Below are 26,763 nucleotides of genomic sequence, written 5' to 3' on the forward strand. Positions count from 1 at the left end.
TGTAGTTTATTTTTACTCAGACCTTGTAAAAATCATGAACCCTATTTGTAATGACGGACACCATTAGAGGAGGATACTGCAGGTTTGAATGGTCTCCTGAATCCTACCTTGAACAGGAGTTCTTTTTAAAGCATAACTAAATTAACTAGACTAGACTAGACTGAACTTTGGAGAGAGGGATACAGCACATCCTTGCATATTAGTGTGCGAAAGGACTTTTAAGGACATACCTCTGGGAATGGAGTGAGAAACGAAAAAGAACTACTGAAGTATAAATTATTCTAACTATGCAAAAAAAAAAAAAACACTACTTGTTGGAAACCCCTAATATTCACCTCTGACTGAATTAATATAATTACTTTAGACAGGGAAAACATTCCTTCTAAGATGAGTCAGACATTACAGGTGCTTTAAGGCCATAATACTGAAACACTTAAATGCTCTTTAGCACTCTGTGTCCTGTGGTTTCTTATGCACACTGTCCCATTTACTTTTTCCTCCTTGTCTCTGCCTCTTTGCATCTCACTCTCTCACCTCTCTATCTCTCCTCACTTCTCCGTCTTCTGCTGTTGCCATCAGTGATGTTAAAGTACTTAGAGCTTCAAGGTGCCCCGGGAAATGCAAAATATGTCGCTGTCTAAAAAATAAAGAAAGCAACAGAGACACACATACAGAGGGCTTCGCACTTTTATGACACTGACCTGTAACCATGCATGGGTTTGTTCTGTAATTTAACAAGGTGTCAATCATTTCAACACTGGCTCACAGCAACGAGCAAAGTCAACACGCTGCCTGGAAAGACTCATGGAATCATTAAATCTTCCTTAGAGCACTCGCTGTGTCTGCTTAAGTTTAGGCATTAAAGGTTGTGGTTTTAATTTTAGTAAAAATGTTTCAGCATTTTCTCATTTGGAGTTAACAAGATATTTTGTGTGATGATCCACTTGTGTTTCTTGTGTTTTGAAGTAACTGCTGGGAATATAAAATAGTATCCATGAATGTATTTAAATAAATAAAGGAATCAGTTAACCAAAGTGTCATGGTCAAACACAGTTTTGTGTCTGCATAGTCTTATAGCTTCCATTGGTCTCATCAGATTTTACATACATTATTACACCTGTGCGCTGCAAAATACCTCCAGACAAAATATTCCTTTGTGGCATTCAGGGCTTGCAGGTTACGGAAAGTACAGCATGCTATATATAAACAGAAGAGCAAGTTTAATCTTTTAATTGCCCAACTTTCAGTTCCTCTATCACAAGTCGAAAATGTTTCCTTTTTGAACTTTTCCCTTGTGATATTTGAGGTGTTGATTCTGATTCCAGCTGTTACTAGGTCAGCGTCTGTTTGGGGAAACGTTCCCAGGACGTGTCTGAGCTGTTGAGTGGATTAGGATGTTTTTCGGCTTGCCTCTGCCTCTAATGATTTGAGCCCAGGGTCTCATTTCAAGTCTCCGTCCCCAAACACTCTCACCCCAAACTGTCATCTCTATATTTTTTCTCCTCCCTTTAGCTACCACTGCTGCTATCGCAGTCCCCATGTATTCACATCCTTAGAGCTCTAATTCTGAGTGGTTTGTTTGTTCATTTATTTAGTTTCTTTCTCTTCATTCGCAATTTGTCATTTTTAATGTTTTCCTTCTATCTGGGTTCTTTTGACTGAGGAAATAAATTATGTGATATTTCATTTCGCAAATGAATGAATAATTTGCTCATGCCTCCCTCTTGTCTTTCACTGAAAATATTATGGACTAGTGTAGCTTTCAAATTCCGATTAAAATATCTAATTACAAGTAGAACAAGCTTGAACACACCATTAAAATGGCACATATTGTACCAGTGGGAAAAAAAACAAATAACGAACAGTCCAAAACTTTAAGTGTTTCATGTGTCAGTGGCGTTGGGCCGTGACCTTAAGGTCCCAACTCGTCTGCCGTCCTTCTTTTGGTTGTCCCTATACCTGCCCGCTTTCTCATCCCAAACCTCTCTGCCTACATGCTTGTCTCTTTCCAGAGCTTCCCCATTACACATCACAAACCTCAGGCATCACATTAGATGTACTTTTTTTTTCCTGTGTCTACATGCCAGAGGCTAACCATAACTTCAAACTGAATAAAGGATTTTACTCATCAGATGTGGATTTTAAGCTGTTAACAACCATACTAACAGCCCCCAATGAGTACTCTGTGCTACTGCAGAAAGCAAACAGAAAGATCACTGACTTTAAGGAGGGTAGACTCAGAGAGAGAGTTACTCAGACAGGGCTCAAACCTGTCTGATGACACTTCGGTCCGCCCAATTGATACCCCAGCCCACCCATCTGATGCTCCTGCGACTCAGCAGCCCTCATCTTGGGTAAAGACCTACTTCTCCCTTCTTAAGATCCTGAAAGAGGCCGTGACGAGATGCTCTGAGTTCTTCCTTGCCCTACATGTCTGATGTTGCCACTGGTACCCTGGAGGGACCTTGTTCACATCCCACAGACTTTAAAACTGACCTTTGTGTCAAAATAGTAGTGTAGTAGTGAGATAGTAGTGGTGGACCTACAGGCACTCAACAACAACAATATTTTTGTGAAGTTTCTATCTTGGATTTGCTACATAGCACAGAAGAAACTGCTCCGTCTTAGAGTCTTAAAATGATTTTCTGCCAACTCTGGTGCATGTTCTGTATTACTAGTGCTTGACTTCAGTGCAGCATTAGACATGATTTGATGACCATTCTGTCCTTGTTTCTGTTGGCTATCTTTTACAAACTGCTCAGACTAAGCAGTGAATACCACAAGGATCAATCTTGGGACCAGTTCTGTACATGTTATCTCTGGGACAGATAAAATGTAAGCACAACATCTCCTTCTATGGCTTCATGGATGATACATACTAATACCTGTCATTTAAACCTTCTGACACCACTACATTAGCTTCATTACATAGCTTCCTATATGCCGTAAACAGCTGGAAGTCCCAAACCTTTTTTAAATTTAACACTTAAACACAGAAGTTCTCATCACTCACATGTCAAAACAAAAACAGCCACTCCTTGGCCCCCTCACTCCCAACTTAATGTGGGTAGTAACTTGAGCCTGGAGCAACATGTAAAGAAAGTAGTATAGTTTTGTTTTTATCAACTGAGGAATGTCTCGAATCAGGTGACCTCTGTCCTTCAACAACACAGAGAAAATCATATATACTCTTAAATCCTCCACCTTGAATACTGTAATGCTTTGTTCACATGACAACTGAGCGATGGAGCAGCTCCAAGCTGTTCAAAACAGCTATACTATTGACCAAAACAAAGTATTTCCTACACATCACTCCAATTTTGGTGTCACTGCATTGGCTACAAGTCTCTTTTAGAACCACTTTTAAAGTGCTTTTAATCACATACAAGACTCTGAACGATTTGGTGCCAAAGCATATTACCAAGCTCTTCATACCGTACTGTCTGAATAGGTCCTTCAGCTCTGCCAGTGTGGGCCCGCTAACTATTCCAGAGGCCAAGTAAAAAGGTATTATTATTATTATTATTATTCTCTTTTTTCCAGCCCCGTCTTGTCTCCTTGGCTGAAAGCTCAAAGATTAGGCAATAGTAGAGAAATAATTTACAATGTTAAGTTGTTGTAAAAATGTTTTTGTCACAGTAACAGTAGAATAATTATTTGTATTATGAAATATTGGACTTGTGAATATTGAAACTGTATATATTAGAATCAAAATGATGAAAAAATTTGAATAATAAAAGTCATCCTTCTTTAACTTAATTTGCCTTGCATACTTATAAACCATGTTTTCAGTGTTAATATTCACACAACTTTTTCATACCTTCATTCAATTTATCAATTTAATTTCCTTGAAATAAAGGTATTGCTTAGCAGCTGGCTGAATTATATTTTTTGCGTGGGAATGTTATTTTATTGAATTGTGTGTCAGGAAATAGCTGCAAGTGTTAGGGCTTCAGTAAATTAAGGATCAAAACTCTTTGTCAGTAAATCTCTGCCCTGCGCCTCTTAGTTTGCCTCAAGCCTTCCTGCTTTGCTATCTGTCTTTCATGGTTTTTGAACTTTCACTTCCAAGTCACTGACCTTCTGCTCTGCCTCCATCACTTTTTTGCACATCTCTTTTTCTCATTTACGCACCAACCACCTGCACCATGTGTCAAAAGTACAGTCCATCTATTAGTCGTCCATCGTGGTAGCCCCTCTCTGTACTGCCTGTTTTTTTGATGTTAGAGAGATGGGTTGGGAAATCCAGCTGTAGCTAGAGTTACTAGTGGATATTTTCCCAAAGACTCATACACATTATGTTCTGACACAAAGACTCCTGGGTAAAATCTTGCCCATGCCATCTTCCTTCTGTCTTTTCCTAATTTTCGTTCTCTTTTCCTTCCATCTCTCCCCAGCGTTCCTCACATGACTTTAACTTTTCTTTCTTTTATTTTCCCAAGTGTTGGACTTAATGGATTACCCAGTATATCTTCCCCACCTACACTGCATGCACAATTATTAGGCAAGTTGTATTCCTGAGGATTAATTTTATTTTCGAAGAAATACAGAGCTCTCAGTCAATCCAAAATGTTAATAAACCTCAAACCTCAGTATTTAACAAAGGAAAAGTGAGTTTTGGCTTATATTAGGCAATCATTAGTGTGCAGAATTATTATGCAACTAAATGAAAAACTAAAAAATTCCCATCTCACTTGTTTATTTTCATTTATTAGATTAAGAATAACAAATAAACAGCCCGAAACTTACAAAAAAACACTTCTGACATTTCAACAAATATTCAGTGACTAGTATAGCCACCCTTCTTTTCAATAACTGTCATGAGCCTTCCATCCATGGAGTCTGTAAGTTTCTTGATCTATTGACGATCAACTTTTCGTGCAGCAGCAACCACAGCCTCCCAAATGCTGTTCAAAGAGGTGTATTGTCTTCCCTCACTGTATATCTCCTGTTTCAGAAGGGCCCACAAGTTCTCAATAGGGTTTAGGTCAGGTGAGGAAGGGGGCCACGTCATTATTCTGTCAACTTTAAGGCCTTTGCTGGCTAGCCACGCAGTGGAGTACTTGGATGCATGTGATGGAGCGTTGTCCTGCATAAAAATCATGGCCTTCTTGAATGATGTAGACTTTTTCTGTACCACTGCTTGAAGAAAGTATCTTATAAAAACTGGCAGTAGGTTTGGGAGTTGATTTTAAGTCCATCTTCAACCCGAAAAGGTCCAACTAGCTCATCCTTAATAATAGCAGAGTCTATTAAATCTCTTTTTTGGCCCATTTTGTCTGAGGTAAAGAAGCTGCCTAATAATTATGCACACCTTGATATAGGGTGTTGATCATTACACAAATACACATCACCTGATAATGCTTAAATCCAATTAGCATTCAAGTTTATATAGCTTGGAGTTGGAAAATATGCATGAAAATGATGATGAGGTCAAGATACTCACTTGCCTAATAATTGTGCACGCAGTGTATAGTCTCTTCACTCCCTTGTCTCTCCATTCAGCATCTTAGTCTCAGTCCACCCCCCCCCCCCATTCTCCTTTCCCTAATTGTTGACATAGCATGGATATTCCACCTACTTCGGATCTCTCCCTCTCTCCCTCTCTGACTTCCTCCTACTCAGTAGTTTTTATCTGCTCTTTTCTTCCATTCCATCGTTCTTTTGTTCATTCTTTTATTCGTTCTTTCTTTCTTTCTTTCCCCCTCCCCCCACCCCCTTGGCTCCCTCTTGCCCTTCCTCTCTCTCCTCCTCTCCCTATTTGTTGACATTGTCGGGTTAGCTTTAATGGATCACCCACAGATATCTGCTCCTGGCCTGCACTCCCTGTTTCCTCATCCTCCTCCACCATAATCACTGCCTCCCTAACTCTCTATCCTTCTATCGCTCCTTCACCATTGCCGTGGAAATACCTTTTCTCTATCCGACCCTCTCTCGAGATTGTTCCCAATCCATCTTCCCCTCTCTCTGTCTCTCTCCACTCTTGAATGTTGACATGAGAGGGTGAGTCTAATAGATCACTGTGAAGCATCTGCACCTGTGTTAAATCTCAGAGGTACATCTGTGTGTGTGTGTGTGTGTGTGTGTGTGTGTGTGTGTGTGTGTGCATGCGTCTGCACCCTAGAGAAGCCAATGCAGGCTTTCTGTTCAGCACATCTGTGACCTCCTTTAGTGCTGAGCAACTTCCTTGTTTTGCCTCTCCTCTCCTCTCCTCTCCTCTCCTCTCCTCTCCCTCTCCTTCTCCCTCTCCCTCTCCCTCTCCCTCTCCCTCTCCCTCCCATCCCCTCCTTCATTTCACCTGTGTATACTTGTTTGTCCTTTTCCTCTTTCATCTTCTCCTCTCTATCATTTATAAGCTTACATTGCAGAAAGGGCTCCATTAACGCTGTCACTTTATTTTAGGTTTCGGGGACATACTGGAGTAACGGACAATTTTAGTTCTAAAAAGGCACACACGCTGAATCTTGCAAAACAAATGCTGCGTTATGATATAATCAAAGACATGATATTAGAGTCACATTCACAAGTCACAGCTGAGTAAAATAATACTCATGTATTACATGTGCATACAATGCATCATTCAGGCGAAGTGTACCAAGGTGCAGTGGAGTAGTAGGTTATAAATAGGCCTCCATAGGCCTGTCCCAGTCCAATTGGGTGTCCTCCTGTGTTCCAGTTCTGTCTGTGTGGGACACCTTGGAGAGCGCTCTGCTTTTCCTCACACCGCGCTGCACATTGGGGATTCTTTCTTTTTTATACATGCTTTTCTCTTGATGCCCAACCATGTTTTAATTCCTTGTGGTATATGACTCTTTTAAGAACATACTCTAAGTCCTAGTTCTTCTTCTTCTACTGAGAATTCTCTGGTCTTGCCTACACAATTTTTTTTCTTTCTTTTTTTTTCCGGTTTCAGTATATACACTGTAACATATGCATATTTTGTTTACATCTTTTTAATTATGCGGTGTAAGAGGAGTAGTCACAGTGCTGTTGACATTTTCTACACATTTTGCAGAATCAACATTCATTTTCACGGACAAATAAACAATTAGCCAAATTACTGTGTCACATAAATATGGAAGTATGTTATGATGTAGCCTTTAGAATAACCTTTATGGCAAGCATTTATGTTTTTTTTTCTTTTGTAGATGTTATGAATTGATGCCTGTATGTAAAGCAAAATCACAAAGATAAAATTTGTGCTTAATTGATTCATGAAAATGTTTTACTTTGAAATCTAGACTGCTTTTTTATCAAAGGTGTCTTTTAGAACGTCAGTGTGGGATGGTTGTCAATGGCGACCCAGTTATGTCAGCGTGGTTAATTGGGTCTTTATGTCACTCGCCTGGATCTAGTTAATTAAGCTGTCAGAGCCTCTGAAATCCCAAGTTGGCATGCACACACATAGGCGCAGACCCAATGACATCTACACACACACATGCACACTTCAGCCACTTACATCCTGTATATATTCGTGCACGTGTCCAGTGACCTTATCTTAACCTGCACAATCTGCCCAGTCTGCCCAGTCCTGGCATGTATTGTACTGTAGTGGAGCTGGTGGCTGTAGTAAATTCCCAACAGTAGCAGTGAGCAGCAGGATTGTCCTAATCACCTCCCAAGTGTAGTGAGGATGCAGAAAGAAACACCAGGACATATGGCCAATTAAGACAGGGGTGTGAAATGGCACAGATATACTGGTGACTGAAAATTACACTTCAAACAATCAATGTATTTCACTGGCAAGGTTATTGTTAACAACTGTTCCCAGTGACTGTATGGACATTGATGCTGTTCTTCGCTATATAGTAGCCTTGAAACTTGGTACTGTATTTGATGTAGCACTGTTGTTTCAGCCTGTCTAGACAATTTTCTTTTCTTTTGTCCATCTCTTGGCAAAATATATCCCTTCTCTCTCTCTCTCTGCTTATGTCTGTCTAAATCATGTTTTTAAGCAGGTCAGCCCAACTAGAGACTGTTTGTGACTGCTTCTTCATGGTAAATGTTCCTATTCAATGCCTAAACCTCTGAAGTGAACCTCACTCATAGAGGACAGTTTTGGACATACATTTGAATTCGGGAACCTGTTGCACTTATGCCATTTTTTAGCTAGTAAAAAAATGTCTGTGTTTGAATCCTGTGTATGCTAACTATTGCAAGGTACTAGAACAATGGCTAGAATTAAAAGGAAGGTAGTTTTTTTTTATTCAAAGTAAGGTATGACCAACAGGAAGGTGCAGATAGATACTGTTGTAGAGGTAGGAGTGAGGTGGAGCCCTTGAAGTTTAGAGGACAATTATCCCAGAGGTTTTGTTGGCACCAAAATGTAGCTATTTGTATTTGTTAGAATGCTGCAAATTGGCAGGTATATAGATGCCAAGAAGTGAAGTGAGCGAGAGAAGAGTCACTGCAGTGTGGAGGAAGAACACAACCACACAAACACACACACTATCTACTCTCTGCAAATCTCTTTTGCTTCAGCTGCTCTTTCCAAATCAATGGTTGTTGCTTTTGACCTTGAAAATTACAGTCCTTCTATGGTAATGTTAGAAAATATATAACAGGGTGATTGTTTTCCTTCATTCTGTAGAATAGGCTATATTGTAAACACAGATGTCCAGGAAGGATAGATCTTAGTGTGGTATGAAAGCTGCCAAAGCAAGCAAGAACGTAAAGTGAAAGTTATGAGAGTGCTTTCTGCAGCAAAGTTCATATTACTGTATATACATATAGAAACTTGTCTAAAAGGCACTGAACAAATTCATTGTGACCAGCTGCCACATACTTAGTAGGGAAGCAAAGCAAACACTGTTTCAGGTGTCTTCATAGACCTACTGTAAATTATGTATCACTCTCAATAGGGAATGCATGCTTGTAGGATAGTTTATACAGTATATGTTAGTTTTGAGTGTGTTACTGAACCTAGGCTGTACAGTACTGGCCCAGTATGGGAAAATCCAGTTTATAAAAGTATCATATCATAAAACCACACATAAGAATAATTATTCCTGCAGTTCTGCTGACACTTGAGAGATGTTCATGCGTATTTCAGTAATGTATACTTAAGACTGGATTAGAAATCAAAATGCTCCTAAGCTACAATGATCTTTGAGTTGATTTGATTTCCTGTTTTGTAGACGTTCAGTGACTGAATGATGTGAAGTTTGGACCTGGGCACGCTTTTTGTACAGCAGGGATCAGCAGCTTCCCCCATATGTCATCTACCCATGTACTCATGGCGACCACCATGAAGGAGGAATAAAAGGGCACTTCCTGGTTTATCATGATAGTTTAATTTTGGTACAATTAAAGTCTGATTTCAGTTTAAGTGTTACATTTATTTGAAGCTGAAGGAAGCAATTTAAGACAAATTGTTTTTATTTTTTTAGATGGTTACTGTAATTGTTTGAAACAACAAAGTCCCTTTGTTCATCTTATCACAATGAGCTAATTGTTTTGTCGAATATCAATGCACACTAACACACACACATACACACACACTCTCTCTCTCACACACATGGTCTTGACCATATTCATGTGCGCTGTTGGATTAAATTCTTATTAGCTTTCCTCGATTGAGTTTGAAGATTGTTGATTAGCCAGTAATGGCCTTTGTTACTGCACTAATGAATAGCTTGATTACTATTCTACTTAGCTACACATCAGGAGGCGGGTAATGTGTGTGCGTATGAGTGTGTGTGCAGGTGTGTGTGGCATTTGTTGGTATTATCCTCTGATAAACACACACAGACAGTTATAGCCAATTGTCTGGGTTTGTGTCAAGAAAGCTGATGGCAGCAGGAGAGAAAGATAGATGGTGTGCTCTGCCAACACTCATCTCTCATTCTCTCTCTCTCTCTCACTCTGATGGTGTCTATGCCTTTCAATATGTTCTCTCCCACCTGCGCTCTGTTTTTCCAGCCTCTCACTTACTCGACTATTGTCTTTTTCTTAATTCCTCCATCCCCTCTTCCCCTTTGTCTTCCTCTGACCCTTTCTCATCCTCGCTGTATTTGCTTTTGTTCCTTACCTTCCTGCTTTAATGTCATCCTTCTCTCCTTTCTTGTTTATCTCTCTCTTGGTTTATTTTCTGCTGACTGGACTGACCAGGCTCTTGAGAATTGGGTTGGCACGTTGCATTTTGTGTGTGTGCTTGCGTGGCTTTGTTAATATGTCTGCGTGAGCATACATGCATGTGTGAGTCTTTGATAATGGAAACAAGCATGCCAATTATGGTGATGGCTCTCTAGATGCAAGTCAGAGCCAATAATAATGAGTGTGGCACATCTGGCAATGCTGTGTGCATGTGTGTGTATTGGAGTGTGTGTGCTGGTAGAGAGGGCAGTGGGCATGTGTAGAAGGGTGTTATAATTGTGACATTATTTAGGAATTTTGCTTCTCCAAACATACATGTAAATGTCTCTGCAAACCTACGCATAGGAGTTGGTGTTATGGGTAGTTTCAGAACATCTTGCATGAACACCTTTCAGGCGTCGACTGTGTATTGCGTGCACTTGTGTGTCAAGCTGGTTGACTCGTCTATTCAGCTCTGGTCAGGAAGCAGGCTCGAATTGGAGATGAAAAAAAGTAAATGTTCATATATGCATAAAATAAACAGTCATGCCAAGATCTCTGTGTGACTCCCGTCAACATTCGCCTCAGGCAGCCCATAGAAGCATAATCTCAATTTTAGTGATGGGCTTTCTTTTTACTTAGTCTCACCAGCATTTCTGACACTGAAATTCCACTTTGTGTTTAATTTATGCGAATGCAATTAACACAAACAGTAGATTCACTCATGGCAGTGATGTAAATCCAAGCATAATGTTTGTGAGCAAGTTGAGGTTTGATGTATTCAGGCCATCGACCAACAGCACAACATCGAAACAGCGTTTTTTGGCTGTCATGAATAAAAATGAAAGAATCTCTTGCCTTTTTTTCCCTTCAATATCTAAACAATATCCAGTCATTGTGTTTTTGGTTATCTTTGAGCTCAGAGCTCTTGGTTAAGGCTTTGGGTCAAATTATTACCTAAAGCACAAGTCATTACATTTTTATTTTATTAACCAAAATTATGAGCTTTCCCAAATATAGACCACAGAGCCTTTGTTGCTTAAACCTGCACATAGTGTGGGTGAGGATAAGAACTTAATCTTTTCATCTTTAGTTTTATGAATCAGCTTTTCTGTACATTTTGCCTTCTCTTCTTTAGGTTAATTCTTCAGGATGATTCAGGCAAATATGTATCAACCTTTCATTCATAAAACTAATAATAAAACAGATTGCATTGGAGATATGAATGTTCAGTGTTCCCTTATTTAGTTACAAAAATATAGATAGATAAAAATTGCACTGCAAAGGGCCCTATGGTCAGTTAACAGCTTCACTTGCTCTTAGTCTGGCCTTGTTTGTCTTGATTGTCTGTTCACTGTCTCTGTCCTCTTTTGTCCAGCACCTCAGAAGTGCAGAAGTCAGTGATGGGGGGTTTGGATTATTAAAACATTGACAAACGCACACTCAGTCCCCGCCCACACGTAGGTAGAGTAATCACTAAAGGAGCTCTTTAACCCACTCATCTGTGGTCTTACAGGGATCCAGATAATATAGCTAATCAAGGGGATAATCCTCAGTGACGAACATATTAGTACTTCAGGGATTCACAGGCGCACACACACACATACACAGAAGTACATTTTGCTCTTTGTGTGGGGACTTTCCATAGACACAATGTATAGTGTAACTAAAAATCACTAACCTATCCCTGACCCTGACCTTAACCATCACCAAACAAATATTTTGACACTTTAAGTTTTGTCAATAACAACAGCATAGTTCAGAAAAACATTTTTTGTCACAGTGGGGTCCATCCAAATGGCCCCACAACAACACTGTGGACCCCATACTGTGGGTGTTGTCTGGCCCCATTAAGTGTGTAATGCAAAGACACACACACACACACACACACACACACACATACATACACATATGCAGTGCAGCTTGATTTCCCTGCCTGTCTTTGATTGCAGAAGCAGATTTTATTGTAACTGCTCTATTTTGTGTTTCGTCATACATTCGTTGTTGTGTATCTGTGTGTTTGCGCCTTCTACTACTTTGAAAAATTAATGTTGTGATTCAATGGCAGATTCTATCCATAGACCCTGTATCTCTGCGTTGTTATCAACTCCCATATGAGACTCTTTGTAGTGGCTCTACAAAGCATGTCATATTTTAGCATTTGTCATAGATATTCTTTGCTTTGTTATCTCACTTCTTGCTCTGTGGTCTGCCATTTGTTTTGCTTTTGCAAGATTTACACTGTGTTTCTCTTTGTGACAGTGTGACTATGATGTTCCTGCTCTCAGTAGCAGATATGAGGCAAAGCTTTGCGCCTCAAAATATTTTGTGCTGCTCTCGAAGTGTAACAAAAGGGAGCATATATATCTCTATATCTTGGCCTACTTTTATCTTACACAGCATGCGACCAAGCCTTTGTTCCACTGCCAAAGAAAGATGCATATCTCAATAGATTGTGCAACACATCACACATTACTGCTGCCTTGATATTGCGTAGCATGAGATGGGACATTTGTCCTTAAGCTGTGAGTAAGAAAAATATGGAAGTATTTACATATTTGAATTTATCACTCCTCACTAGATTGCATATTGCAACACCACAAGCAACTACATTATTAGGAACTGAGGAAATACAAATCTGCTTTTATGTAGTATTCAGGGGCCCAAGGTTTGAAATATACCTGCAGCCAAATGAATGTCTCAGTCATTGCCTCAAGCAGAAAGAAAAAATGAACAGTGTGTGTAATTGATCAGACAAAGCCTTTATCCCTTTGAAAAGAAAGCCATTTGATTTCTTTGTCTAAAGAAAAAGAGAACGGACTCTTCCTGAACCTTTTTTTAATCCTTTTATAGTTGAAACAGAGGGCATGAGCATTGCTTATGTTTGTGCACAAGCTAGTGTGTCAAAGGTGTCTTGTGTGTGTATGTATGATCACACACTGCAAGCATTTGAAGTATCTCCACACAGGCATGTATCATGCCATTATTTCATATCTGCACAATGGCAATAACCCAAAGGTTTCTGGGCATTGCTTTCTCTGTGTGTATGTTTGTGTGTGTGTGTGTTTGTGCCTAGTGGTGTGTGGATAAAGTGAGGGAGACAGGTGATGTGGGGGCGAGAGTTAAAATAACAAATACACATTCTCCCCTGGGGTTGGCTTGATCCAATCAGCCACCCTCTGCCACTCACACACACACATACACCCTTACACCAGCTGTGGCTAATGATGCGACGGCAGGGCAGCATAGCCACCACATGTGCGCTCTTTGTCTGAGCCCAGCAGAGCACACATCAGTCTCACGTGCTTCAACCTTCAGGCATCATCAAAGGCTCCGTCTATTTTCAGTGCTTCATTATACAGAGCTCACAGCTTCTATCAATAAGCTGCCAGTTAAGGGCTGTATTAGTATTGTTATTGTAGGGAAATGTTCTGATCATACGTCATGCAGTGAACATTATGGTGGAATGACAACATTTTTTGTGCAATCATTAAGCTCACTACACAAGACTGCTAGAATAAATTGATTGCTTGAAAAACTGATTACATGAATACATCATTCCCTACAACATAAGTCTGAGTTTGATCACACACTGCTAGTTGTTTGCCCTTCCTTTTGTGAATACTTTATTGTTTGGATAATGGTGTCATTAGACAAAAGGACCTTTGGTTGGATTTCAATGGCAAATGACTCATTTCCTATCTATATACTTGAGGCCACTTTTCAACACAGGCACGCACAACGTTATTTTTTTCTATGATGTTTTGTTGCTGCAGTAGAGCAGAAATTGCCAGAGTAAGCAAGTTATAAAGCAGAAGGTTCTCGAGGTTAATTGGAAGTGGACATTAAATTAGTTTCTAAAAGAAGGTAGACGTGTTTGTCCCCATTGGTTTGGTTGACTGACGGTAGTTTATTAACAGTGTTTGGAGGAATGAATGAACTAAGTAAAGTAAATGATTGAATACATTAACGGTGGTGTTTCAATGTAAAGTAAAGATTGTGATAAGACAGTTGATTGACTTGATGGATGGACAGAAAGGTGAATAGCATTGATACACATCTATTCAGAAGAGTTGCTGACATTTAATGATTCTTTTATGTTTATGTCTTTTCAGTTTGAATATTAGAAACAATGCACAGCACATCTTGTATATGTCAAAGCTTTTTTCTCCAATTCTCACATTTGAATAAATTATAGTTATAGTTTTCTATATAGTTTTATCCATCTTGTCATTAAACCTGTTGGCTACCACATGATGGTCTTCAGAGTTCTGACATATACTCACCATGTGTATTGAGGACGACATACTGAAATAATAGCTTTCTAGCAGACTAGATCCAGAGCACGGTCCAGACAGTCAGTCCAGATAACAACAGACACCACTTAAGATGCCACAATGCACAGAGAGGTTTGGCCACCATAGTAGTGTTTCAGCAGATGTTCCCAAGGCAGCTTTGTTCATGACACAGTCCTGTACTTCATTTGCCTCATTCAGTAGTTCTGCTGCAGCCAAGGAGGCAAAGACTTTTCTGTCCTTTGCTGAAAACTAAATAAGTCTGCAATCAGTAAAAGCAAGGCATCAATTGCCCACAGCTATTGCAGAAGCAGAGATCTTAAAAGGTGATGCTGACTCCCTGAGAGACAAACAGAGTTGTGAACATAATACACACACACACCCCTCTTTAACCTGCACAACTCACTAAACAGAATATCATTAACCAGGCATAATCAGTCTGCCTTGTGAAGTTTTATCCAGCAGGCCATCCACACAAGGCAAGCAAGCTTTAGTGACAAGTCTCTGATACACTACTCTGAGGTCTTTAAAATGTTTGGACATGGTCCAAGCTCCTCTTACTCTAAGAACATGTGCTGATGAAGAAGAGACAATGGGAAGAAGAGTCATTGGCTATGTAATGTAAGAAATGTAAGAAATTCTGGATGGAACTGTTCACCTCTTATTGTCGAGCCTCATTGAGTGTAATGATAACCCAAACAACAGGGATGAATTCCAATAACCATGCACATGCCTCAGCATTTCATTATTCTCATCTGAAGGCTGTAGAACATCATATCCCAGACTTTGACCAAAACATGAATCCCATAATGATTCTCCTTGGATGAGACATTGTCAGTCCATAAGGTCCGCAAACAAATACATGGCACTACAATGCACGTTATGCTAAAAAATTGGACCGAAGATGGATCACTGTTTGCAGTGTATGTGTAGGGGACATCAACAAGACACTCAAGGCCTTCATACTACTGCCACACAATATACTGACAAAGCTATGAACTTGAGGATGCAACGTGTTCAGACAAACAAGATTTCTCCTTTAAGACGCAGCCTTACTGAATGTAATGTTAGAAGGGCTTAGGAAAGACACAAATAACAGCTCAGAGGCTCTGTTGCCGTTCACATGTCAATGTCAAAAGCAGGCTGCTGGCTCTGAATGGTCTGACATCCGTCTGTTGTGCGCAACCTTGGAATGAAGGACCACTTTCTTGCCTTCATGGAGAAGATACTCCAAAATAGTCCTGTTGAGAGAAGAAGAAGAGCAGTGGTATTTTCTCTTATTTTGGGTTTATCACCCTAAAAAGCCAAAAGAGATTAGAGTTGTATTTGATAGAAGTGCCCAAGACGAGTGGATGTATCTTTGATAGTAGCACCCTTTTTTCTGTTTAGTAAACCTGTTGCCAACCACCTGACTGTCTTAATAGTCCTGATGAGGGAAATTCGTTTAGCTGCTTGTCAACATTTACGCAACATTTGTATTGAGAACAACACACTCTCAATGACATGCTAAAGCATAAATGTCATAAAGCAGTAAAATACCTTGTAAAAGTATATTTTTCTGACTACAAACAAAGAAGTTATTGACATCACTTCTAATAAATGGTGTATTCAACATCACTTTGTCTACAGCAGGTTTACAGTATGTGGTTCTGTAGTCTGAACAGTGACCTTTGATCCTAATGAACTAATTGTACAGTTTTCTCTCTCTTTTTTTCTCTGTCTTGCCACACAGTACAGCTTATTAAAGTATCATGAACATGAATAAATAAAAATCCATATAACATTTGCTTTTGTTTGCGAGAGAACACCTACACTGTTTTCTTCTCTTACAGTACAAGGATAAACTGACTGTTTGCACTGTGTATATATGTTTTTGTTTGTTTGTCTTTTTGGCTTTTTTTCTCCAATATAACCTTTACTTTATAATAGAAACTGAAAGGTCACACAGCATCTCACTTTAAGATTGAGAATTTGGAGCTACAGTGAGCCCCATGGCCAAAGAGCATTGCCAAATCTCTAAAGATCAGAGTCAGAAGCTGGTAGAATAACTGAGAAAGAGGAATGACAGCCAAGCCTGAGCAGGCAGTAAACAGAAGAATAACACTGAATTTCCTCTTTTCTGCATCTGAGATTTCCATTTCCTAATGTGAAGGGAGGAGGAAATTAAACAACGTGAATTAAGCAACGCGGCTCAGACATTTATGTGCCTGCCATAAAGCTTGGACAGGTTGAATTTATGAGGGTTTGGACCAGTAAATACAGCACTCAGGAAATGTGATTAGGCTCATAAATAGGATCGTTTCCCGCTGTCCAACCCTTTGCCGAAAGTACCTTGCAAAAGCATATGTTCAGGACATTTTCGTCATTTTCCACATTGCCACCTTGAGGTTCCATATTGTGAGTGGTCCTCTAGAGATAATGGTCTTTACTATTGCAACTGTATGATTTCTGTGACTCGATGCAACTTCCTGTAGACAGTAGTTTCATTACTTTCATAAATCTTTCTGAAACATATCTAATTTTGACACTAGGTTTCTGCTTCTCTTTTACTTACGGAGCCATGAGAGATCACAACATAGTCTTGTACAGAGCCTCCTCCCCTTGACATATGTATTTATTTACTTGGATTTTCCACTGTGACATTTCCTTAAAGCTCTTCTGTGTGGAACAATTGAAAAACCAGATTACAACAACATCCTATTATGCATCCTTCTATTTCCTCTTTGTTTGTCATCTGGAAGGGTTGAAAAACAAGATTATACCAACACCCAAACTTGATTATTTTAGTTTTGCCTTTTACCCTCACAGATGGACTGTTTTAGATGGACATCGTTTTAAAAACCATTTTGCCCACTTTTATCAGCTATTGCTGTCAGGGTTGACCAGTCGTGTAAACAAGATTATAATGTGATCTAATAATTTCCCTAAGATGGCAAGATTTAATGTAGTTGCAAAAAGCAAAAAACTTCAGCTGAATCAATAATTGTTTATCTGGTTTATATTTATTTCTTATTTATGTATTTTTATTTCTTATTTTTTCAAAGACACTCCAGAAGAAGCTCCACAGTGTTATTGTACAATAACACATTTCTTATGATCATCTGTTGTTAGCCAAATCTCTCTTATCTTTTTATATCAGAGGTGTAGCGAAACCTTTATACTGACCTCATTTCTCCTCTCTCTGTCTCCCAGGTGGAGTGGCTGAAGAACGAAGAGATAATTGACCCAGCAGAGGACAGAAACTTCTACATCACCATCGACCACAACCTGATCATAAAACAGGCGCGTCTGTCTGACACGGCCAACTACACGTGTGTGGCTAAAAACATAGTGGCCAAAAGACGAAGCACTACAGCAACTGTTATTGTTTATGGTACGTTCACATGCTCGTGTCTGTTTTGGCTTTTGTGTGTGTCATGTGGACAAGGCACATTACTAAAAGTCTTGCTGTATTTATTCTGATTTAGGTGTTAGGTGTGTATATCTGTTTTCGTGAGTGAATGTGTCATTATGTTTAGAATTTTACATCTATGACACCTTTTTAAATGCATGCTGCAGCTACTCAATAGTGTCTCTGATCAGCCAAGCCCCCATCTGCCACATGAAATTAGCTCTATTACCAGGCCAACAGTCTCTCTTTGTGATTGGCCTGATATTCCCACATCACCCTTGACCTCACCCAATTAAAATCAACCAATCACGCCTTCGGTTTTAAATTAGAACACTTGGACTGCCCAAATGTCTGTGCTTTCAGCCAAGAGTCCCACCATCAAATGAATTGTGCAGCATATGGCATGATAACAGCTGTGAAAGACAACAAACTTTGAACAGCTCAGTTCTGAATGGGGTTTTTGATGCAATGCTCTTCTCTCTCTGAAAATTGAGACAAAAAAAGCTTGTTGAGAGCAGGAAAATGCCTCATATACCATGTCTCACTCTCTTTTTTTCCATTTTGCCAAATGCCAGCCTGACTTGTGAGGATTGGAAACATTTTAAGAGGGAACAATGTATAGCAGGGCACACATACCACACACACACACACACACAGTGTTTCTCTCAAATATAACACTGAGTCTATTCACTAGGAGGAGTGTTTCAATCAAAAATAAGGTGTGCGTGTGTGCGTGTGTGCATGTTTGGTACAGACAGCGAGAGATGGAGTGGTTTGACACTGATGTATCCTTACAGAAATAGATTGTTCAATCTTCTCGGCTCCACAAGGGCCTGGCTGACACTGTTGACAAGGTGAAATAGTAGCGGAAAAAACAGAGGAACATAAGGGGGAAAAAAATTGATGGAGGGAGAGACAGGTGAGGAGAAAGGAGAGGCTGAGGAGAAGGGAGTGGGAGAAAGCAGGTGAGTGAAGAAGCAACAAGAGTAGAAAACCCCAAGAAAGTCGATGACAAAAGTGACTGTACCTGATTTTACCGGTTTCTCTCTGATGATTCATTTCTAATTGGGTGTTGGCAAAGGAGTGGGCACTGTCCTTTGGGCTGAGACAGAGCTGTCAAGATGCAGCAGAGCAATTGGTAGCAACTGCACCTCTCCTGATGTCAACTCAACTCCGTGGGTGTCCTTGTGACTCATTCTGACTTCATACCTGATTTCTCTCTTTCTGTCCGTCTCTCATCGGCCCTTATCTTTGTCTGCACTATGCTGCCACATTTTCCCTATGAAAAACAACAATGATACAAAATAATGAAGCAACAGTCAAGTCTAAATGTGACAGGATGCAGGGAAATCCTGTAGAGTTACAAATAAATGAGAGACAACAAGAGAGAGAAAATGGAAAAATATACTCAGAGAGACAAATAAAGAAGAAAGATGCATGCAGACTTTAAAAACATGCATAGCTATTTTGGCTGGTGAGGCTTTTGAAAACTCAAGATTCCTCTCATAATAGTTATTTTTTCCTCCCTGTGCGCTCTCCAGCAAGAGTTCAGGGTTAAGTAATTTGCAAGCAGCATGACAGTATGTGAACACAGTGGGAAAAATTGTGCTACAGTAGCAGCAGGCTAATCGAAAGGTTGCACAAGACTGCGTGTGTGTCAGGTTTTGATGTGCAGGAAAATCCAGCTGTCCTCACTAAACTTCAACAATGCAGCCTCCTGGCTTCCGTAAAATGCATACTGACTCCATCAAGATGAATAATTCAATTAAATCAAATAACACATTAAATCACAGATTTCTCCAGTGAGGATGATGTTTTTGTGATACAATAGGACTTAAATGCACCCTGAGCTTCTTAATTGATCATGAACCTATTTTGTATAACCATGACAAAGCTTGAGGCTTTCATACTAGTATGTCTACTAAAGATCGTTCAGTTCGATTCAAATTACTTAGTTCGTGCCTCAATGGCAACACAAATACACATCAATAGTGCATTCAAAAACAGTCTAGAATAAAAAACTTGCATTGTGGCTGTAAGTCTAATGGCCTCAAGAATAAAACTTCCTTCTCTTAGTTAGTCTAAGTTCAGTCTGTGACTGTTAGTCAAAGAGAAGGAAGTCTAAAATACATTCCTGATGGCATTAACTTGAAGAGGTGAGTTAACTTGGACATTTGTGTGATTATTGCTAATCGTGCAATCCAGCAAATAAATGAAAAAGTTTATATACTTGCAGTAAAAGAGGGATAAGATGTTGTTTTTTTGTTGAGGTGACATATTAATGTATGTATAGATTAATGTATTGATTAAGTTACTGATTACTGTTGCCACAGTGAACGGTGGCTGGTCGACATGGACAGAATGGTCGGTGTGTAACAGCCGCTGTGGACGAGGCTTCCAGAAACGAACCCGCAGTTGCACCAATCCCGCCCCTCTCAATGGGGGACTACCATGTGATGGACAGGCCATACAGAAACTGTCCTGTACCACACTATGTACCGGTGAGTCAATTGTCCTTTATTGTTTCTAATTTTATCCAGATTTATTTTGTTAGTTTTATTGTCTTTTGGTATGCTCTGCTGTATCTACTTAACTGTATCTATACTGTACCATAGCCATTTCCTCGTCCCAATTGTTCCTGTTCTGTCCTGCACTCACCTTCTGCTTTGTCTGCCCTATATATGGTACACTTTTGGGGGTTTAGAATATAATTGATTATCATTATCTTGTCTCTTGTCTTTCTCTTCCCTTGTCTTCTTTTGCCTTTCTTGTTCTCACCCTGTCCTTTCCCTCTAGTGGATGGTGTGTGGACAGACTGGAGTAAGTGGTCAGCCTGTGGGACAGAGTGTACCCAGTGGAGGAGGAGGGAGTGCAACAACCCAGCACCTAAAAATGGAGGAAAAGACTGTGAGGGGCTGGTACTCCAGTCTCAGAACTGTACCGACGGACTCTGTATGCAAAGTGAGTTGATAGTAATGAATCTTCCAGAGCAGAAGCATTGACGTATCTCTTCTAAATGCATTGAAGTTGCTTCATACATCATACCTAACCATGAAAAATGAGTGTGCTAATTCGAGCAAATGCCTTGCAGTGTGCTTCAGATTACAATTGACTTGAAACCCCATTTTAAGCAGGCCATTGGGATGGTGATGCATGGACATAGAGCCATAGTGACTGAAGTGGAACATGTCAACTGAATAGGTTCATTTAAAACACTGATAATTCTTACTGAGAAATCCATAATTTAGTGTAGTATAAATAATATTGATAATGGACTTTTGATATCTTAAAAGTCTTTACTGTATCTGTTATTTCCTTACAAACATTTAGAAAATCTAATTGAATTCAAGAACTTTGCCCCTTTTTTCCGAACATCAGTCCAATTATTGACAACATGTTAGACAAAGCAAGTGGCAGTGATGCTCTGCTAAACCATTTAAGTCCGTAAACCTCAGGGAGGCTTGCCACCGTGGTTGTGCCGAGATGAAACACCTTGAAGACATGCAGTCATTCATACACTTAGACACACTTATGTATAAAATTGTTGCAAATGCCATTGCTTTGTCTTCTTTTTCATCTTTCACCTAGCATGCATATGAATTTACTGTGTTGCAGTAAGGTTTGCTAGCTTTCCTCTCCTTGTCACTGTCCTTCTCATTTTTAACTCTCTTCCTTTAAATTCCTTCTCCCATCGCTCTTCCCCTTCATCAGTCCTCTCACCTCACACTGCTCTCCTCCTGCAAACCCAGCTGCTCTTTGCATCCCATCCTCATTGCCATCATTTCCCTCTGGTTTTATGCCTCTCTCCAGGAGCCTTCCCCTCCTTTTTTTTTTAATAGTGATTTGCTCTCGCTCTGCCCTACACTTCTGCATGCACTGTGGAAGATTTACGAAGGGGTTGCTGAATGTCATTATGACCAACCTTACTTTGTTGCCACTTCCTTGTCCAGTTCTCAAGTCAAAAACACCTGTTTTATATGAAAAGTAATGGTAGATAATGATGTGGAACATAATCCAACCCCCCTCCCAGGATTTAGTGATTTCTGACACCAGTAAAACAAAAGTGTGGTCAATTACAAAAAACACTTGGAAACTGTGGGCTGTGTCATAACGGTACAAATATAGCAGCAGCAGCAGCTTTTCCAGGGTGGAGGCAATTATGTTTGTTGACTTGTAGGAATAGTGCTTGTTACTCCCTGTGCTTGGAGTAATTGGCAGACAAGCATCTGACGTGAAGAGAGACAGGGGGAGAGAAAGAGACCTGTCAGAGTGAAGAGAAGACAGAAAATGTAAAAACAGAAAAATTGCACTTTTTGAAACAAGTGCACACATACACACGTGTGCTTGTAATTATGTCATCAATTCTCATTAGTCTTTCTTTTTATACAACATGGCAGCCATAGTGAGATTTTCCTCAATGGCACTCAGATCATCTGTGTCTTCCTCTGAAGGAGTTTCATAAAAAAATTGAATTAAAAAAAAAAGATAAGCAAGACTTATCTTTGCAAGACTGTAAGCAATATTTTTGAGAAGTGAGGTAAGAATTGATCTGACATGATGATGCAATATAAATCCCAAATAAGTCCCTAACAATTAAAGAGAAATTACCTTTCTGCTGCTTAAAATTCTCAATAATATGGCTGCCTATAACCTGCTATTGGCTGACTGAAACCTGTGTTTTCAGAGAGTCCTGAAAATGTCCTGAAAATACCTAAAATGACATACATTGGTCTTTTTTACGACATTTATGATTGATGCACAAATACATAGTTACCTATCATCTTGTTGATTTAGTGATATACCTTTGTAATCATGTCATATGTTGTGTGGATTTGTGTCTCATGTGGCTTGGGCAATCTTAAAACCAGATTTTGAATGTTAATGAGGTATTACTGGTCAAATAAAGGTTAAATATATTAAATATATTTAATATAAGCGCACTGTCGGGACAAATAAACTTTGTGAGCACAAAGCTTTCAGCCAAGTGAGCCGTTGATTGTGTGTGGGACTTCTCTCAGCAGCCCGAGGGGACTGGATAGTGATGATTTAATAAATGGTCATGAGTAATGGAATGATATTATATAATCCCTCAAAAAGCTACACCCAGCTCATTATTGGCAGAACTTACTGTATATGCAGAGCGCTGCCCACTCCTCAAGCAGTGCATTATATACTGTGTCTCTGGTCTGTCAAGAGGATTCCCTGAGGCCTGTGAGGTATAGCCACAGAATAAAATCTGGGATAAAACCTAGAGAGGTATAGATTTAGGCTCATTTCCCCTGATTGATTTTCTGTCTTTAAAATAACTCCACAGATGTGGTTTTATGTCAGCACTAATGTTTCAGCTGTTTCCTGTAGCATTTACAGGAATCCATGGAGTACGTGTGTGTGTGCGTGTGGTTGTTAGAAGGCATTTCTGCATGCACAGCATTTTATAGGTAGAGCATATGTTGTATAGTATATACTATATATTGATACGCTTGAAGTAATTCTTGTATCATTCATCCATTTGGTTTATGAATGATCGATCTTTTCAAATGTGGTCTTTACATAGAAAATGATTCATTGGTGCTGGTATTCAATTGTGTAGTTACACTAACATTTTGAAGTTGTTTCACATCAGTAAATCACAACAATGTTTCCTCATTTAGTGTAGAAAACATATATTAGCTTTAAAGTAGGTGCTGTTGGCGCAAGTCCAGATGAAAACTACAATTTTAGTTTCGTCATTGTCTCTGCCTGAAGCCATGTCTTTACCATTTATAACTCCAGAAACTCCATTTAATAGAAAAAAGTACAACAGTGGTTAATTACTGATGTTAAAAGTAGTAACTTTTAGGGTTTCAGGGTTGTGAATGAACTGATGATGCTCTATGATTATAGAGAGGGAGTTAACGTTTTAAATGTGCTCTACAATTGACTTTGTGCTCAACAAGCACTTCACTCTACTCTTCCCCTTTCTCTTTTTCACTCTATCTCGGCCAACACCTCCCGCCTCTCTATTCATCTTTTCCACCGTCTCTTCCTGCCCTTTTTCTAAAGTTGTCCTATTAAATCCTAAGAGGTAAAAATCCATTTGACCTCCCTTTTGCCCCGTGTGGAGTGCCTCCTCTCTTTTTCTGTGTTTATTTGAGAGTTATGTCAGTGTGAGCCTCCGTATGTGTGTTTGTCTCCTTGTGACAGAAGTTGTAGGTCTTTCAGGTATTTTCAGAGTTGTTTGTTTTGTTTTATATCTTTTGGCCTGTTGACATTTTTCTGACGCATCGATCAGGATTCTTGGAACAGATTCGCTTGTGGCTTCACTGTCATCCTTGAGAGCATGACATTTCGCTCACTACCGTTGTGTGTGTGTGTGCACGCGCGCTTGCATGTTTGTGTGAATGTGTGCACTACATAACAGTACCTCCGGAGCAAATCAAATCTGCTGTGTCGTCTCTAAAGCCACTGTAATCACTGGAGATACTGGCTTTAATGTAACTTTGTGTTTGGGTAGAAAATTGAATTGTGTTTGTGTTTCCTTACACAAAATGATCAGCAATGTCAGCAGGTACTGCACAGCATCAAACAAGCCATCTCCCCATTGAAAGCTCTATTCTTCCTACTTTTGCTTCTCATTGTGTTTCTTAATCGCTTCACTTTGTCTTATTGTTTCCTGCACTGCATTTTAGCCACTTACAGCTGCTTTTCTTAAATGTTACATTCTCATCAGTGCCATTTTTTTGCTTGTGCTTGTGTTGGCTCCTACTAAATCATTTACGCTTCAGTTTACTGTCGTCATGTTTTCATATTTTTTGAATAATTGTGTTATAATTGGGACATGAGGCGTCAGTCAAGGCATGTTCTTACTATCATCACTGATTCAGACATTAATCAGCATGACATTTGCTAGATGCAGGGATTTAAATGCATTTATTTGCTACTTCATTTACATGATAGGAAATCTAATGAAATACTAATGACACATGGTAATAGATAGCAATATTATATAACTAAACTACAGCAACCCTAAAGTTCCTGAGCAGTGTAGCCTAAAAAGAAATGCTGCATAATGCCTGTGAAATGACATCTGGTAGTAGTGTATGTTTACATTTGTACATCTTAACCTTAACCACTTAACCGTGTCGATTTTTTGTGCCCTTTGGTGCTGAATCAGTGTGTCTTGTACACTCAGCTGGTCTGGCAAGAGGCTTTTAAGTGCACCATGTTGCTGTGTTGCCTTTATCAATTATACACCAGCACTTCAATTATACATCAGTACATCAGCATTTCATCTGTGTCATAGACCTTCTGTCTGCCACAACTAACCACTCAGCATGACACAGCAGGACTGTAACTGTCTTACAGACACGAGTTTCTCAAATAACCTCCTTTTTTATTTTACTACAATACACTATTTTGTTTTCCTTTAGACTTTTTGTTATAGGTATGTGTACTAAGACAAATAAACTTCATGTAAGATAGCAGAAAGACTTAAAGAAAGAAACAAAACTTTGGCATGTCAAGACATTTTTTGTGTCAGTGTCCTGTCATGTTTGTTCCCATTTTATTTGAATTGTTTGTTTGATTTTGATTGTTGTGTTCCTCTCCCTTCCTCCATCCATTCCACCATCCCCTTCTTTTCCTGTTTCAAGGTTCATTTTTTCAGAAGTCCACTGAGCCCAAAGAAAAGAGTGATTTGGGAATCCCATGTAAGTTGATGTTTTATGTTTTATCATCATCCATTTTCCTTTCGTCTTACTCATCTCAGTTTTTCTTTCTTAGATTGAGTTTCGACCTTTGGCTCAGACTTTGTGCTTTATTGTGAGGATACGTGTCATTTTGATGAGTCTTGCTCTTGTCTTATGATCTGTTCCATTGATGTGCAATTTTTTTGCTGTGGTGATCAAACAAAAGTCTTCAAATAGTACCTTCAATGGTTCTAAAACTTCACTCTGCTCTCAGACAAAGGAAGTCACGGTTGATTAATCATTTACACATTTGCCTTTATGATGCAAATAAGAGTTTGCAAGGTGTATATACTTTTACTAAATCATTTAAGATCAATGTTTCTATGAATGTAGATGTATCTAGCTGTATTTTCACAATTCCTTTACCATCCTCTGGCTATGAAAACAGTAACAACAGAAACCAAACTTTGGAAGTTCCTTCTTCAAACTACAAGTGAACTCTGCACTCTAATGATATTATGTGTAGTTGACTTTCCATGCCGTTTTACTAAATTTTCTTTTTAATGAAACTGTAGAAAACAGAAAGACAAGAATGCCAGTTGCCCGTTACAGTTCATAATAGGTGATGTCTAGTGGCATGAATAACCTTATACATTATAGAAGCTCTACTAAACCATAATCTTCGTCTTCCATCGCTTAAAACGTACTGCAGGATTCCAGAGTTTTGTCTTGAAAATGAATGCACCACAGAGGTGACAGATCCCTTCAATTAACTTGATTATTTCGTTCTTCCTGTTTAATAGCAGTGAATCGATTCAGCACCAGTTCACTTAATTCACAATTTGTGAGTTTGTTGCAGCTGTGGTCATTTTGGAGGGTAGCCAGCCAGCTTTGGGTCATTGCCAAAGTAGGCAATTTGCCCCAGTTCTGAACACTTGCTCTGTGTTTACAAGGGTATTGGATCACTTAGAACTCAACGGAGCATGGTCGGACCTTGCTGTTAATGGGTCAAACTATGGACACTGAACTGAGTGAAATTTTGTTTGGCTCTACCAATTCGACCCATTCTCTTTGAAGTATCACCCAAGTGAATGATTGATATGTCCAATAAGCCCAATCAGTTGCTAATGCATCAATTGTAAAAGAGAAAACGATTAACAGGAAGACACAAGATCACCTGTCAAGGACAATGCTTCGTCGAGAGGTGTGGAAGCTACATAATGAGAAAAAGGGTGAGAGATAATAATAGGCTGTGAAATATATATTCAGCTGTACTCTTGTACTATCCTCCTTTCTTACTGTCCTGCTCTCTGCTCCCACATCCTCCATCTCTCTC

General features: G+C 39.4%; 1 protein-coding gene across 1 annotated transcript in view; it reads left to right on the top strand.

The window, feature by feature from the left end:
- The window catches only part of unc5ca (unc-5 netrin receptor Ca), a 176,181-nt gene that overhangs the window by 121,112 nt on the left and 28,306 nt on the right, over positions 1-26,763 (top strand). The window contains exons 5-8 of the mRNA XM_070833638.1: positions 17,562-17,742; positions 20,094-20,261; positions 20,557-20,721; positions 25,392-25,448. Coding sequence (XP_070689739.1) covers positions 17,562-17,742; positions 20,094-20,261; positions 20,557-20,721; positions 25,392-25,448 — 571 coding nt within the window. The remainder of the gene's footprint in view (positions 1-17,561; positions 17,743-20,093; positions 20,262-20,556; positions 20,722-25,391; positions 25,449-26,763) is intronic.

The sequence above is a fragment of the Pempheris klunzingeri genome, chromosome 7, assembly GCF_042242105.1.
Source record: "Pempheris klunzingeri isolate RE-2024b chromosome 7, fPemKlu1.hap1, whole genome shotgun sequence".
Classification (NCBI taxonomy): domain Eukaryota; kingdom Metazoa; phylum Chordata; class Actinopteri; order Acropomatiformes; family Pempheridae; genus Pempheris; species Pempheris klunzingeri.